Genomic DNA, 17,011 nt, shown 5'->3' on the forward strand with positions numbered 1-17,011 from the left:
GTGTGTCTCCTGCTTATGCGTGCGTTCCTACGTCGATCGTCGGCTTTGTCTCTCAACCGAGCGAACGAGCAGAGCGAATGATGAAAGGGAAAGCGGAGAGCAACAGGAGATGCTAAGACCGCGATAGCGAAGGGAGCGTGAACAGGAAATTGGAGGAGGAGGGTGTGGCGTAACGATAAGCAAGAAAGCGAAGGAGGGTATGGCGAAAGTGTGAAAAGGAATCCGTGGAACCGCGCCAGACGGACTTTGCGGTGACGATGACTGCGAGATGGAGCCAGAGTAGCGCGCGTCTTCTGTATGGAAACAAAGCGCTGCATGAGCGGAGGCCTCTCTGCGGCGACTGCTGTGGATCGCGCCCACGCATGGCCTTCCGCCACCTCTCGCGATTTCCTGATTAGCGTTGCGGTCACGCCACACTTGGCTCTCTCTGCGACGCGCCGCATGAGAAAGATTGTCCGCACCAACCAATACACGGGAAACGACTCAAGCGGCCAATCGCGTGGCAATTTTCGCGTATTCGCGGGTTTCTTCCAAGCTCGGAAAAACACTTTTATGTAGCACATATTGAGCAGCATCAAGCTGTATAGCTAGTTTTTTTGTTGCTCTGCAATTTTCTTATGCACACTTTTTCTAATTACAATAGTTGAAAAGTTGAATAATAACTAAGACTAATTATCTAATCAGGTGGAGGGCGAACAAAGGTGTATCTCCAAGCGACGGCAAACAACCTTGCCTTGCTTTGGTGCAGCTACCGGGCATTGTATATTTTGAATGTTTGGGTCAAGTTACGTTACACACCCTGTATTTCGTCTGGAGGAATAGTGTACGATTGCATTATTTTCACTTCAGTTCTCAAAAACATCGATGTGTTAGATTATACGACCTGACATTTTCTGGTTTCTCGAAGACGTGGTGTGTTGTCTTACTTGCATGTCTACATTTTGGTGAAATACTTGCAGCAAACGCAGTGGAGGGAGAAAACGCAACAACAGCCCCGCCGGGTAAGCATATACATGTTTTTTTTGCAGACTGTGTTGTAGAACTTTAACCAAGGTTCCATGACTAGGACCGATATATATATACATATATATATATATATATATATATATATATATATATATATATATATATATATATATATATATATATATATATCTATATATATATATATATATATATATATATATATATATATAACGCGGAGCATCTATGTAGCATTTTGGCTGGTGTAGCGTTATTATTGCCAGAGTGGATAATATTTGCACGGCAAAATGGCACTTGGGAGACAGTTCCATAAATACGTTCATCAAATATATCATAGGTCAGTAAGTTTAGGCACATGTATTAAGAATTGGAAACAGACCAGCAATGAAATCTTGCCTGCTAAGCTGCAAATGAACCACATTCAATATATCCGTCTGCAAAATTTCTTGAAACTGCATTAGCTATCGCATTATCTTGAGCTGCAATGTGCACCTTCATAATTTTGTTCTGAGAGATGTAAATGAAATGGCACTGCGTTTAGCACTGCCTTTGAAAGCCGGATATTTCGAAAGTGGTGCACTTCGTAAGATTTCTTGTAAGCAGGCATCACGTTACTAATGCTTGGCTTTTATTTCTCATTACCAACATCCGCCCAAATGTAAACTACAAATGTAATTAGTGTTTCTTTAACGAGGTATATAAGTATTGGGAATATGTGCCGGGGTAGTGGTCGCTTTCGTCTCTGTACTTATACAGGCGTTATAAAAATATGGCAGGCAATCTTTAAAACACCTGGACGAACTAAAGGAACTAATTGTATATATGCTTATGGTTCATTTGGGTAGGACTGTGCGCGCAAGAGAGAGACGAAGAGGAAGTGGTAGCAAGTAGAAATGATACTCATCATGTGGCGAAGCGGAGACGACAGACCATTCCTTGTTCTCTTGCAGGCGGTTTTTCATTATGAGAAAACGACTGCTCGAAATCCCGCTTCGAAATATTGGCCCAAATTTATCAATTCTGGTAATCCTATCTTTTGGAGCTTTCATTGCTGGGTTCAGTCACAGAAATGTTTGCTCGGCAATATAAATTTCCTAATTGAAGCAAATCGATTATCATCTTACACTGATCGTTCTCCCTCCCCACAATAGCTTTTATTTCTTATCTATTAGATTTTTATACAGATTTCCTTCTGATTATTTTTTTCTCCACACACAACACGTTTACTTTTTAAGCTCCAATGTTCAAATTGTTACCTCTTCTTTTTATATGCGGAATTAACCACCCGAGTCATGGCAAATCCCCCACTGTGCGTATGTGCCACAGCCGCTCAGGAGGACAACATCAACAACTGATAAAACTGAAAGTGCCCATGGCACTGTTGGTCGGGCTCTTTTAATTCGCCAGATTGCCTATGATCGACCTACAGCGGCTAAAGCATCACAAAAGACACGCTACGAAAGTGGCAACCGCAACCACCAGTTGTCTGCCACAAATCTCGTTCTTCTGTTGACTCCAAGTCGCTATGTCGGCCGGTGTGAAACACTGCAGTCAAGCTATACCGGGTCCTGCCGTGTGTTGTGAAGACTATGTCACTTAAATTACAAATTCGGCACAGCTGAAGACGCGCGATCCTCGTCCCAGCTACGAAATCACTTAGTCCACGTGTCTCCTTTAAAGTAACCCTTACAAAAAAAAATTGTTGAAAGGTCATTGAAATATCATTGTTCAACATCAACAAATGACCTTGAAAGATCATTGGGGAATTGTTGAAACATTATTGAGGAAATTGTTGACAGGTGTTGATAATTGGCCCGCGACATTTTGTCGAAACATCATTGTGGCCTCTCAATTTGAAAGATCATTGGCATATCGTTGAAACTATGGTATATTTTAATGTTGAAAGCCCATTGAAGCATTGTTGAAGATGTGTTGTTTGTCAATGTTGAAAGCCCATTGAGGTATTGTTAAAATGTGTTGTTTGTCAATGTTGAAAGCCCATTGAAGCATTGTTGAAGCTCAAAATTGAAAGCCCATTGAGGTATTATTGAAATGTGTTGTTTGTGAATGTTGAAAGCCCATTGAAGCATTGTTGAAGATGTGTCAAGTCTCAAAATTGAAAGCCCATTGAACTATTGTTGAAATGAGTTGTTCGTCAATATTGAAAGCCCATGGAAGAATTGTTGCAGATCTGTTGAACATCAACACTAAAATTATGTTGAAAGCCCTTTATGCCCTACTGGGTATTTAGCAGTTTAAACCTGAACTTTCCTTAAAATACTGCTGAGCTATGTTGCATATAATTACCTTTGATGTCACGTGGGTATGTTTGCTGTGAGAGGATAGGGATAAAATTTAAATGCAGGCGTTTTGTATCGGAGGCCTCTGTCACCCTGGGCTCAAAAGCATGCTCCTAGATTGCCTGTAAGAAACCATATCTTAAAGCTGCTAGCAGTACTGTTATGCCATCTTTTTCAATTGTCAGAGTGAATGGTCCTCCACAAAATCAAGAGTGCTGAACTGATGCAGACAAAAACCATTTTGCTAGGTGAACTGTTTATTTGTAACCAAACATCTGTGTAAATGTACAACCATTTGTAGTTTGAGAACATCAGAACCTTTTTAAAAACTAAAAGTACAAACTTCCTGCAGCTTGACACCATAACAAAATTGAATACAGAAGGTGTAGTCTGTGTGGCCCTCAAGTAAAACACATTTCCCAAAAGAAATAAATTTACAAATATAAATACCTAAATAAATAAATGTACAAGCAGACTGACATGACTAAATAAGAACACTCAAAAAAGGTACTTGCTTTCTGTATTAGGTAGCCAGTGGTACTATAACCATGGCACGATTTGCTTGAGCCCACAGTACTCAACTGAGACCTAATATGCAGGGAGGTTATCTTTAAGTTTCATGGAATTTATTAAAGACTGGCTGTTGCAGCTAACATAATTTTAGATACAGAGTGCCGAACATTACTTGCATGAGAAATCAAGACACCATAGTCAGCTGATTAACAAAAACTCAGTTCCCAATAAATGTTTTTACGAATTGTAACCGGTAATTTTACAAGGTGTATGCACTTAGAATGAATTTCCAGAATGACACCAGTAACGAGACACATGCCATGAAACTGGCTGTAGAAATGCACTGCTGTAGCACTTAATTTTTTTTAACAAAATGCACTGTTATGCACTGAAGCACGAAAGTAACCGGAATGCCCATGTATTTCTCTCACATTTACGGAAAAATCTCGGAACTGGTGTCATTGGCTCACTGGCTACAATTTGCAAACTGAAATATGTGCCGTGATGTTATAAGTGAATTAATAAATTTAGAGAATCAGTTTAATGTCTCCATTTCTTGTGCTAGTAATGTACACCTCTGAATAATCCAGCTCAAGAACAGGAATTATGCTACCTGGCACAGACAACTTAAAAAAAACTGTAAAACTGAAAAAGGATCACTGTACAATCCTTATTTGTTGGTTGAATGGTGTCTGCCAATTTCAGTAAACCTTACGTACTTTTGAAACATGGCAATCACAATAAGTGATGCTTATGGGAGCAGTTTATTATGCTGCATTGCTGTTGCATGATCCAGTTGTGTTTTCTGCCATGATAACGTTCCTGCGCAGGTCATTACATATCAAGTGACTTATTCATATTAACTGCTTCAGACCTTTATATGAAAAAGAAACAGGTATTAGTGATACGCTGGAATACAACAAAGTTACTCCTTGTGTGAGTTCTGTTTCAATTTTATTCATTGCCACAAATAACGAAAGAATTCACAAAAAAGATATGGTTTCATGCAAACATGAAAGGCACATCATTGCCATTACCGGAGATGTTTTGTTGCATTTTAAATTGAAGCTGACTTATACCTATTCATTTTTACTCATGTATTTTAAATAGCAATAAACCATTCTTACAAAGTTATGTAAAATGCAGTTTTTACTGAACTCTGACAATGGCACAGATGCACTTGCAGGTGTGCGATTCCATGCCGAATCGACCAGCGTTTTTTTGACAGCACACATATAGCTGACACACTGCCATATGCTTGCTAGAGTTCAAAACTCGTTACCCACTTTTATTTATTTTTGCCAGATATCTTGTAGCATTTTGGTGACAGTTTAGTTTTCCTGCTCAGCTGAGCTAGAGGACATCAATCAAATTCTTTTTCAAATGCACATTGTATTGATTAAGGCCTTCAAATGGTGTGCGTGGAAATACTGTGAAGTGATGCAACTGCCAAAATAGCCAATTTTTCAAATATTTGAATACATCAAGTGCTTTTGGCACCGGCAAAAGTGAGTCAAATTGCAATCCAAAAAATTCACAGGACAGAAATTAAATACAGAATTGTAGCCCAGGTGACATAGTATAGCAGAAAAATATTTGAAGCGCTGAAGGTTCAGCTGATCGCCTTTAAAAAAAAAATTCTAATCTTTTGCAAGAAGCTTCACGTTCAAGGAAAAAACAGCTTTGGTAGTTGGCCAAAAAATGTGATACATTATTGGATAGCTCTACGTGTCTGCTATGCATGTGTGAAGTAAAAGAAGGCATTATTTTTAAATGCGAGAAATTATTTTTTGAAATTTTGTCAGCACCGACTTTTCTCGGATGTGCGCACAGCTTGCCGGCCGGGATTGCAGACGACAAAGCTGGCTTTGTCTGCAACACAGATGACAGAGAAGCGGTGTTAGGGTCTGCATTTTATTTGCAAGGGACACATGCTCTAACGCAACGAGGCTTGTGTTTGGTGTGGGCCAGGTAACCCATACAGCCATTGCACATAAAATATCAATACGAGGTCTGTTAGAAAAGTATCCGACCTTTGGCTGAAGAAAAAAAAAACTGGCATAACTGGAGTGTTGGAAACCTGATCACCCTCGAAGTAGTCTCCTTGGGACTCCAGCCACTTCTCCCAGCGGTGCTGCCATTGTCAGAAGCATTCCGAGAAGGCCTCTTTCTGAATGGAGTTTAGCTCAGCTGTCGTTGCAGCCATGTCTTCTCTTGTCTGAAATCACGCTCTTTTCAATGGCCTCTTGATTTTGGGAAACAGCCAGAAGTCGCGGGCGGCCATATCAGGAAAGTAAGGAGCCTGTCGAACTGCAGGAGTCTGGTTTTTTGCCAAAAAAGTCTGAATCAAGTGCAAGAAATGCGTTGTCATGATGGATGCGCCAATTTCCTGTTGACAACTTCGGTATCTTGTGCCAAACAGCATCACATAGGCCATGGAGGACATCCCTGTAGTAGTCTTTAGTGGTTGTTTGACCCTGTGGTGCGTACCCGTGGTGTACCACACTGCGGGAGTCAAAGAAAGCGGTCAGCAACTTTGACATTGCTGCGCACTTAGCGGTCTTTGGTAGGTGATGTGGAATGCTTCCACTGTAACAACAGGGATTTGGTTTCTGGGTCGTAAACATACACCCAAGACTTGTCACCAGTGATTATGGTGTTCATAAAGTTGGGGTCACTGTTTGTAGAATCCAGCATGTCTATGAGACTTCAACACGAAGCTGCTTTTGCTCCACCATGAGCAGCTTGGGAACGAATTTCGGCGCAACTCTCTTCATGGCCAAATCTTCGGTGATAATGGAATGTGGATAAAATGTGCTGATGCCCACCTTTTCTGCAATTTCTTGGATAGTCACACGACGGCCCCGCATCACCACCGGGTTCACTTCGGCAATGACCTGGTCATTTCAGCATGTTGATGGCCGACTGGAGCATGGCTTGCTCTCCACCGATGTGTGGCCATATTTAAACTGGTTGTACCACTCCTTAATCTGTGTGCTGCTCATAGCATAGTCACTCAAAGCAGTCTGAATTTTCTGAATGGTTTCCACTTGGCTGTCGCCCATTTTCTCGCAAAATTTGATGCAGTAGCACTGCTCCAGTCACTCCGGCATTTTCCTTGCAATAAAAAACCGAGAGCACTGTGTACTACGTCATTCAAACGCTGCGTCCCAGCAATTCTTGCTATTGGCAGGCGGGAAAAAATTCGTGCATGCGTACAAAGGTTCAAGGGCAGCTGATGAAAATGCGCTTGTTTCATATTCATCAGGTGTTCGCAAAAAAGGTCAAATACTGTTCTAACAGACCTACCTCGTACGTATTAAATATGTGAGGGAATCCTGCAGTGCTAAAAGATATGTTTCATGCTGTTTACAAAAAGCAATATCAGCTATTATGTGGACAGCAAATACATAAAGAGCACTGGTATTGTTCATACAAAGCATTTTAAAGGGCATGTCACATTGCTATGCAACATAGAGGGAGCAGGACACTTAGTGCCCTGCTCCCTGGAGCCCAATGATGATCCAAGTAGAAAACACCTTCATAATTAAGATTGAAAACCTACATGAGTATGAACAAATTCTTGTGGTGTTGTTTGCTACCACTGTTTCAGAGCCGGAACATGCTCATCTATAAAAGTCATATGTGTGCCATGTTCAGTCTGATGTGGTCAGACACCATTGGCGACCATTTTTTGCGTTCATGTTAAAAAAATACGAGTTGAGACTGCAGTTGCAGCACTTGACGTCACCTGTCAGTTTGTTGAGTAGTTTTTGTGGCTAATTATATTAACAATCTTTCCTTGCTAGATGACATGGCTTAATATATTTATGCTGTATGTGTGGTCCACAAATGAACATAATAAAAAATTATTTATCGCACTTAAAGAATAATACCTTTTTGTTACTTTCCACATGCATAGCAGACATGTAGGGCTGTGTAAAGATGGGCGACATATACTTTTGTGCCAACCACCAAAGCTAACTTGTTTACCTTCAACATGAAGCTTTCTGCAAAAAAATTTGAACTTTACAGTTTTTTTAGCTGATCAACTAAACCTCCAAGGCTTGAAATATTTTGCTGCTATCCCAAGTCAACTCGTCTGACTTTATATTTCTTTTGTTCCTTCTGCATTTCCCTACATTAGAAGAAAATTCAAACTTTGCAAATTTTGGCAGTCACACCACTTCAGTCTCCTGACATGAACACCATCTGAATATCTGGATCATACCATTTCCCTTTCCAAAGAAACGTGTATCAGTGCCTTCTAGCTTAGCTGGGCAAGAACAATAAATTTTTGCCAAAATTCAAAAAAATGTTTGCGAAGGAAAATAAATGGGGAGCAAGAGTTCGGAGCTTCAACTATATCTGTGATGGTAAAAAAAACGCTGGTTGGTTGCCCTGGAATTACTCAAGTGTATGTATGAAAGCAAATTTTCTTATTGTATCTACTCAAAATCATGCAAACTTGAAACGGTTGGCCATAATGGAACAGTTGACAAAATTGGGTGGTTTGGCATGAAATGACTTAAGATACTTAAACAATATATTAATAATGAAACACTATCCTTACTGGAACCATATCAAAAACCAACATAAAAATGTAGTGAACTATAACAAAGCACAGCACTTGTATTCTGGATTGAGCAATTCAATGTGGGCTTCTCAGGAGACTAGCATAATTAACATAAATAAAATTAACATAAAAATGTCAAGGCATATAGAAAGGCACAACATTTGTATGCTCATTTGAGAAATCCAAATTGTGCCCTGCAGAAGACTAACATAAAACATAAAAATGACGAGAGTTACAAAAGCACAACACTTGTGTTTTGGTTTGAGCTGTCCAACTTGGGCTCTTCAGAGGCTATTGGTCCCATGCCAGAAGCGAGGCCAGAGTTCTTTACATAGGGCATGTTGGTACCAGGAAATTTGCGACATGTGAAGCCTGCGAAAACAAGAAGCCAGAACAAGTTTTAAAAAGCAACTTCCACATGCAAAAGAATGGCATGCAATATGCCCTCGTTATAATGAAATTGATTTATGTATTTGTGTTGCTTTATTCCAACTTTCCACGAGTACAGCTTTACAGCACGACCATTCAATTTATTCAATGTGGCACAGGATTCCACTAAGTGTCAAGTGCAGGAAAGGACAAAGAGGAACAAGACACTAGCAAAATAACTTTATGAATATCCTCAATGTCGAAGATGTGAACTTTGCTTGCTGAGAAACAAAATGGTGAAAAAAATGCATGTTGTTCTTAAATAAACCTGAACCAACAACTAAAATTATTTCTTGTGATTTTCATAAAATGTGCAGCACTTCACTGTGCTTTTCCATGCTCCAAATACAATACTGGCATGTCACTAGAATTGAGTGTGGCTTCATTTGATGTTAAGTTTATGAGTTCACATGCAATCGGGATGTACTTCTCGCCTTACAATGACTTAGGACTTTCTACATTAAAGGAAACACTGCTTACAGCAAAGTATATTTCATGCCTCAACAACTGAATGACTTACAATGAGAATGCCGTGTAGTTGTGCACCAAGCTGCTTAGCATGACACATGCAGAATGTGACAGATACGAAGAAATGCTGTCTTTTAAGAGCCACATCCCATAGGACTGACTTCTTTAACCCTTTTAGGGTTTACTGCCAAACATCTGTGGCTGTGACGGAACATTCTGAAAAAATTTGCCTTTTCAGAACAGGGTTGCCTAGCATCCTACTGGAGGTGCTGCAACCTTCTGAGACTTCTAGAAAATATTCTTATAGTGCTGTCGCTCCTTGGGTTTCTCCAAAACTGATTTTTCACTTAGTTCCTTGGTGTCGGTCATTGCAGTAATTTGGGAATGTTGCCCCAAGTTTTTGTAAGTTTCATTACACAAACAAATTATGCTGCTTAATCCTGCATAAGAAAATAAAACACGTAAAACTGCAAATACTGAAATGGTATTGCCACTTTATTGTTATTTAAAAATTATTTACCAGTTTATTTTCTCGGAAAGTCACTCTGAAGAACAAATTTGCAACAAAAATATTAAGGATGCATGAAAAGTGATTTTTGAGACTGAACCGAATAAAGCCAGAAGCAAATCAAATATTGGATAGCTTCTGAATAATGAACAGATGATATCACAATTAAGGTAAGATGAGGTTCACATCCTAGTATTGTTAAAGTTAGCAAGTTTCTGTCATTGTTATGTTATGAAGAGCTGTTTATTAAAAGCACAAATGGAGCAGCAAAACGTTTCTTCACATGCACAGGACTCTTCAGTAAGCATAAATGATTGCTGTACAGCCTCTAAAGTACAGCTACCTAAGTAACGTAGCCTGGTCTGCTATTCTTAAAAGTTCTTATGTTTTATGTCTATACTATGTTATTGGAGGTGAAAATTTACCGTACTTTGGCTCAAATTTCATGTTTTATTGGTGTTTCGACATATTAGTATACTCGCATTTACAAAGTGACCATTCAGACTAAATTGAATAGGACACTATTCAATTCGAAAGTTTTGAGTATTTGCACACCACAAAAAATATATAACTCCTAAATTAGAGAGGCATATTTCTCCCCAAAATGTGATCCTCAACGGCCCAAACAAGAGCGTCAGAAAAGCCCATTCATCTTTTTGATAAATTTAAGCCCATAATCTACTTGGCAATGGTTCATAACCCTGTTAACAGGTAGGTGAAGTAAGGAAGCAGGAAACAATTCTAACAATTTCAGAATGGGAGTAGTGGACATGTCCGATGGTCTGTAAGAAGCTTTATACAATAGGCCCCAAGAGCCTATTCTCCATGCATTGAAGTATATGGGGAAAAGCCACATAAATATTTTTTTCATACCTTAGAATACAAAGTGATAAACTGCGTGTTAATAAATACGAGTCATAGGTTAGGTGCCTAGAATGAGTAAGCGTCCACTAAACTTAGTACTGTTGAAAGTTAAGCTGGCAACTCTGTCCCTGTTGTTTCTTTGATTGAAACAACCAAAAGAAAATTGCCACACCACTCCAGTTCCCTTTGCTGAAAGGCTGCTGTCTGGCATCACATGGACCTCCTTCAAGATAGGAGCAACTTTAATTCGATGTAGTCTGTTAAAATTGGTGAAACTACTGTTTCGCATCTCGGAACCTGGAGAGCTGTTTTGATTTCTGCAATTTGGTGAACGTGCTCCTGCTCGAGCTGAGCAGTAACCACACTTGAGCATAGCTTCTCAGCGATTCGTGTATTAGAACAACACTTTCAGGCTACTTAAACATGTCGTCCATGCCAATAGATTTGGAGCATGCTTCACAGACAACTATTCCTTGCAATGACAGCCAAGTAGCACTGCTGATGTGCAAATGCAGCTCATTTTATGTGGTGAAGCCGCTAAACACTTTCAGCAGTGAAGGCAGCTTTTAAATTTTAGAAGCATTTCAGTTGGCGGCATTAGGCACTTAAGATCATATGAACAGTCATTCCAAATGGTAGGCTATTGTAGCACACAACTGCACACACGGGCTACTTGAAAGTCGTTTGTTATGCCATTGGCAAGTTCATAATTTTAGAAAAAAATGTGAATGTATAAATGCAACCGGAAAGGATATATGGTACTTGCCTATAACAGTACTGACCCTGGTGGGGTCAAGAGCCTCTTTTGCCCCTTGGTGTGAGCTCCTGAGCTCCTCCTCTGTGAACACATGGTGAAGCAAGGCCCTTGCAAACTTTCCTGGTCCACCATGGCAGGCCATGGTAAGCTGTGCAAGGATAACCTTCTCAATGTACACTCCTACAACCTATGTGAACCTGCATGTTTAAGTAAATGTTAGCAAAACAGTTTTAAGCTTTCAAGCACATTCACACAACATCCCTACTGCAAATAAATTACAAAATACCTGTTTCAAATCTAGAATGCTAAACTTGACTTCTTACTAGCTTCTTATGCTGTCTGGATGCGACATGTTTCCGAAAAACAATCCAGCACAAACAAGAATAATAAACCAAAGCATCCAAACATCTAGTACTTGAAAAAGGGGAGTACCAGCGAAACACAAATGACACACACACAAGGAAACAGCATTAGACCTGGACGGACGTTGGGACGGACCAGCGTCCGTCCCTGTCTAACGCCTTTTCAGTGTGTGCGCCGCGTCCTTTGTTTTGCTAGTACGCCCCTTTTTCAAGTTCATCATGCACCAACTGGCCCAAGAGCTTCGCTAATGCACATCTAGTACTATTTACTGTGATTACCATTCTTAGGATACTTCATATTTTCAGGTGTTTTCTCTATTTTCCCATCCATTAGTGTCAATGGGTAGCCCATGGTCTTATAGGGAGATTGGGCTGCTATGTTGAGTGAAGAGTTCAAAATCAACCGTCGGAACAGCTTGGGTGACTGGGTATGCGAACCTGGGCATATGCCACTTTTCAATTAATCTCTTTCACGCTACCTTGGGCAACTGCTGCTGCTTGTGTTGGCAAGCAGCATTAGGAGCTCGAAGAGGGACATGATTGTCGATCATTACTAAGATTACCACTACACATCACGTTCGCTTGCTGTGCTCCAGAAGTAATATGCGAGATTCCACTCCACTGTATGAAATGTACATAAGCCGCAAGGACAGTATGTGCCAAACACCACCTCAATTAAATTAATCGACTCGCAAAGCACAGGCTCCACAAGATCACGGAGTGAACTCGTAAGTTTGTGGACAGTCAGTTGATGTTTATGTCAGGGACCTCCAGGGAGACTCGGTCATTTCCTCGATGTGCATCATCGTGCCGTCACACATTGTATTACAATTCTGTCTGTCTCGTACCACCGTTCTCATAGTCATCACGTATCACCACAATTCAAAATATGGACACTTATATCTACTGTTTATTTAATCTTTATGGAGAATACTTTAAGCATGAGTTTTTGCAGAGATCATGAATTCTACAGTTTAAAGGAGCACTAAAATAAAATGAAATAAATTAAATTCTGCCAAAACCACCATATGATGTTTAGGCACGCCATAGTGGGGAACTGGATTAATCTTTACCAAATCAGGCTGCAAGGTACATGGGCAGTTTTGTATTTCACCTCCATCAAAATGCGGTTGTTTGATACTGTGACCTCGTGCTTAGCGGCACTGTGCCAACACCCCTATGCAACTACGGCATGAAAACACTAAAGAGAAAAATTATTTTAGATGCATCTGTAAATGACCTTCCTACAATTCAAGAGATCCACTCGTACCGTGACAAGAGGCTGAGTAAACTGTAAAAGCAGCAAGAGGAAAGATTGGTGGCAGTTTTGCCTTGAAGTTACCACACCAGCTTGCTGTGACGTCATAGATTTTGATGATGTCTGTTCAGGTGTAGCAATTTTTTTTTTTACAAATAAAGATGTTCATTGTATTCCAAAAACCCAAAATAAAAAGCGTCAGCAACTTTTACAGAACCAATACAGCCCAAGTTTGAAAAAATACTTGGAATCTATGATGTGACAATGAGGTGTCAGGACGAGGATTTTGGGGCGATACTAAAAAAATTGAACTTTGAGCTTTATTTTCTGTAATAATCAAGCAACTACGAAGAAATTTACAGAAGTAGATATTTAAAATGATGCTTTATTTTAAATTCCTTTAGGGTGTCATTAGTGTCCCCTTAATACAAAACAAGGAGTGCACTTGGCTGCGTAATAGGTTAACATGCATCACTAGTTCTCATTAGGGTAGGATTATCAGTATAGCAAAGGGTATGCACTGGCTGCTCCAGAGGGGAGCCCTACCACTTCCCCTCAACCTCCCTATTTCCGATTTCTTTATGAGCAGTGATGCAATTTCTGTATCTTAACGAGACAATGCCAAGGAGGTTCATGCCATGCTGGCTACAGTATGTGGTGACCGGCACTTCACACCGTCCAGCTCGGCATCAATCTTATTGGAATTTGGCCTTGAAATGCAGAAAGCCCCGATCACTGCTCGTTCTTCAGCCAACTTTCTCAATGGGTGCTGCTGTTCTGGTTTGATACCTCTAGCAGCACACTGCTGTATGAGATAGGTCATAATACCTTCGTTTTAATAAAACTAGAAAGATATGCACTCATGTAGATCACTAATGTCCACACTAAGTTTCTGAATGCCCCTCTCATATCAGGCATATACACTGAAAAAGGCACATTCTGCGTTTAATATGTTCACAAGTGACACTGAAATTCACTCCCAGTCCCGGTGCAGTTGCAAAGTCTTACAGCTGAGTGCTTAAAGGCACCATGTCTCCTAATGAAGGCAATCTGCACCAATTGATCACTGGAGTAAATGCCTTGCAGTTGCATCAGCAATGTTGTTTTTTTCTGCTTCCTGCAATAAATTTTCACGGTATCACTGTATTTGATCATTGTGACACTACAGAATGGATGGCCAAAGAATGAACCTTTAGCGTTCCAGCCGGGGCATCTCCCAGCTCATTTTGAATCTGAAAAAAGATGTCAGTATTAAAACATGAAGCCACGATGCAGCAAAAGCAACAATCAAAACAGCTACATGGACGATTAGGCTGACATAAATGGACGGATACAAATGACTAGTCATTGAATACACTAAAGTGTGGCCGCTCTTGCCAATGGCAGTGTGAGCTTGTCAAATAATTTATTTCACATTCCTCTACTTATTTTAAAAATTTTCTCCACGCACCTACTTAACTGTTATGGCCACATATTAAAGGCAGCTCCTTCATATAAAACCACAGTGCTACATTCTTTTACTCCCCGTCTACCTGATGCTACTGAAGTTTTGCTTACTCTCAAAGAAAGAATTTCACAGAACTGCTCTTTCGACATAGAATTATTCCAAGCTTTTGGCAAAGCGTCGTCATTTAGTTCACAACGATGCGCTCCCCTTTCAATCTGTTCACTCTATAGTGCTCGGATTCAAAGCAAAAATAGCTTTTCGACATAACTAGCTACTTCTATGGCCACAAGAAACAATGCTAATTATTGATGTTTATGTTGCCGATAACGTATACATGCCGCCTCGAAACGCAGTGGGACGACAAAGCAGATATGCCAGGCATCTCGTTCCTTTACCGATTTTAAAAGTTTGTTAAATCAATCAGTTACTGAAGTGCGAAAAGCTGCAATATCACGAAATTACATTATTTTGAATGCTGTAGGACCTGGAGTGCCATGAAATCTGCCTTTCCGTGAATGCAAAGAGCGCCTACGCGAAGCCGTTTGGGCGAAGCACTCGATGGCGTCGAATGGAGAAGATGAAAAAAGAAAGTTGAATGCGCGCGAACTGGTAGAAAACAAAACACGCGGTTGGCAAGGCGTATAACTCGATGATTTCGCAGCACTCTGTGGCATCACCCCTATTGTATCTCACGTATCGCATAGAATCGCATGTACACCCTTCAAATTCTTTATTATTATTGCGCGACAGCCTCCTCTATGTTTTCCGATCGCGCGAACATCGGCCGCGCGGCGTGTCAGGTAGTGCCCTTGAAGCACCGCGTAGTCACTCGATCCTGAAGGGAACAGCTCAACAGAATACACTTTCGCCGATCCCACCGCCCCCCGCAATTACAAGCTCGCCCACACGCCTTGTACTAGCGTGGCGCAAACGAAATATCTTCGATCACAGTACAGATCGGATGGTTTCACGTCGCATTATTTTGCGCTCATTAATAAGGCTAACTTAATCGGTGCTCGAACACCGTATCAGAAATCATGGCGTACAACATGCTCTGTTTTAGCTGGCACCACATAGCTGCCTTACGTCACCACAAGCGGAGTGTGAAGTTAAACCAGCACAAAACTCCATGTTATATACCACAAAGCTGGTGCTGTACAACCAATTCTAGCAACGCAAGGATAGTACTAGGAATGAAAACTAGAAAAGAGGCGCGCGGAAGACACGCACAAGCGCTGAAATAATTCCCGCGCTTCCGTTCACCGCGTCGCCATGGACGAACAAGGGAAATTCGAAACACTCACTCACCCTTGATGCGGCCGAGTCGGAGGCGATCATGGCGATCTTCGAGGCAACAAGCCCATAAAAAGCGAGCAACACGCAGGAATACTCAAAGATATCACAGCGAAGCACGCAAAGAACGCAGAAAACTCGGGAAGCTCTCAGGCGTGCACGACCTCGCCGGAATGCGCCAAGCATCAACAGCTCATGCGCGCAATCATACATGTATACTTATACAAATACACGCTTACATTATCATAAATTTTATCATTTCATTACAAATTTGGTAATGTCATGTTATTACTGGACAATTGTTGCGATTTGCAAGTGTATGAAAGTTTTTTGCTTCGCTTCTTTGATAAACTACTTTCTTTAGCGCACTAACTTTGTGCACCGGCCGGAGCTAATGGAATGCGCTGGAAAAGGCGCCAAATTCAAACGTCGCAAACGCCGTGCTAATTTGTGCGCTCCGTTTTCGTCGTTTGGATTAAAAAAAAGGTAATGCATGCCGCAACCATGCGAACTCAACTATTGACCAGAAAAGTACAGAAACGTCGCTGTTTGTGCTTCTTATTTCGACGTCATGGCAAACTGCAGGCAGTCTGTCGTCCCATTCTTTAAACATTTGTGCCTGTGCTTCTGCGCTGTGCGATTTGTCACCGAGAACGTATAGCAGCGCAGACTGTGCTTGGTGGCGAAGCAGATGCCCAACACATTTGCCAGCACCCCGTCTAGGTCACAGAACAGAATTTGGCCTCCATGTGAATTATGAGCACCATGTCGTAAATATCGGCCAAGCTTTTCGTTTCGTTCTGTAGCGCGCTAACGGGTAACATCTAAGGGAAACGCACTCTGTAAAAACGATGTTCACTCCTTTCTCCGCCGCACCTGCCGTGGTGGCATAGTGGCTGAGGTGTTGCGCTGCTAACCCGAATGCTTGGGATCTAATGCCGGCCGCGGCGGCTGCATTTCGATGGGGGTGAATTGCAAGAACGCCCGTGTACCGTGCGTTCGGTGCAGGTTAAAGGACCCCAGATGGTCAAAATAAATATGGAGTTTCTTACTACGGTGCGGCTCATAATCAAACTGTGATTTTGGCACGTCAAACCCCACACTTGAATTTTGTGAACGTTCTCCGCCACCTTGACCATATTTAACATGCAGGCATGCAATGCCGTTTCCTAACACACAGCCAGGGCACTTGCCCCTTATAATGGACGCCGATGGAAATGCAGGATGCGTCCAATCATCGGTTGTTTGTCAC

The 17,011-nt window shown here is 41.2% G+C and overlaps 2 protein-coding genes across 5 annotated transcripts in view; one reads left to right on the plus strand and one right to left on the minus strand.

Annotated features, from left to right (window-relative positions):
• LOC135921139 (uncharacterized) overlaps positions 1-17,011 on the plus strand; it is a 67,267-nt gene that overhangs the window by 21,372 nt on the left and 28,884 nt on the right. For all 3 annotated transcript variants that reach the window (XM_070536722.1, XM_070536721.1, XM_070536720.1), the window contains exon 2: positions 960-1,001. In XM_070536722.1, coding sequence (XP_070392823.1) covers positions 960-1,001 — 42 coding nt within the window. The remainder of the gene's footprint in view (positions 1-959; positions 1,002-17,011) is intronic.
• On the minus strand, positions 6,836-15,921 carry LOC139057579 (uncharacterized). Of its 2 annotated transcripts, none has more exons than XR_011512913.1 (4): positions 15,775-15,921; positions 14,210-14,251; positions 11,409-11,596; positions 6,836-8,745 (listed from the first exon to the last, which is right to left on the minus strand). XR_011512913.1 is itself a non-coding variant. In XM_070536065.1 (4 exons), exons 1-4 carry the CDS (start codon positions 15,802-15,804, stop codon positions 8,606-8,608), a joined length of 351 nt encoding a protein of 116 aa, XP_070392166.1. In that variant the 5' UTR covers positions 15,805-15,921; the 3' UTR covers positions 6,836-8,605. The 2 variants fall into 2 exon arrangements, 1 of the variants encoding a protein (XP_070392166.1); XM_070536065.1 differs by having other exon boundaries at positions 11,409-11,547.

Source organism: Dermacentor albipictus, chromosome 3, assembly GCF_038994185.2.
Source record: "Dermacentor albipictus isolate Rhodes 1998 colony chromosome 3, USDA_Dalb.pri_finalv2, whole genome shotgun sequence".
Taxonomy (NCBI): domain Eukaryota; kingdom Metazoa; phylum Arthropoda; class Arachnida; order Ixodida; family Ixodidae; genus Dermacentor; species Dermacentor albipictus.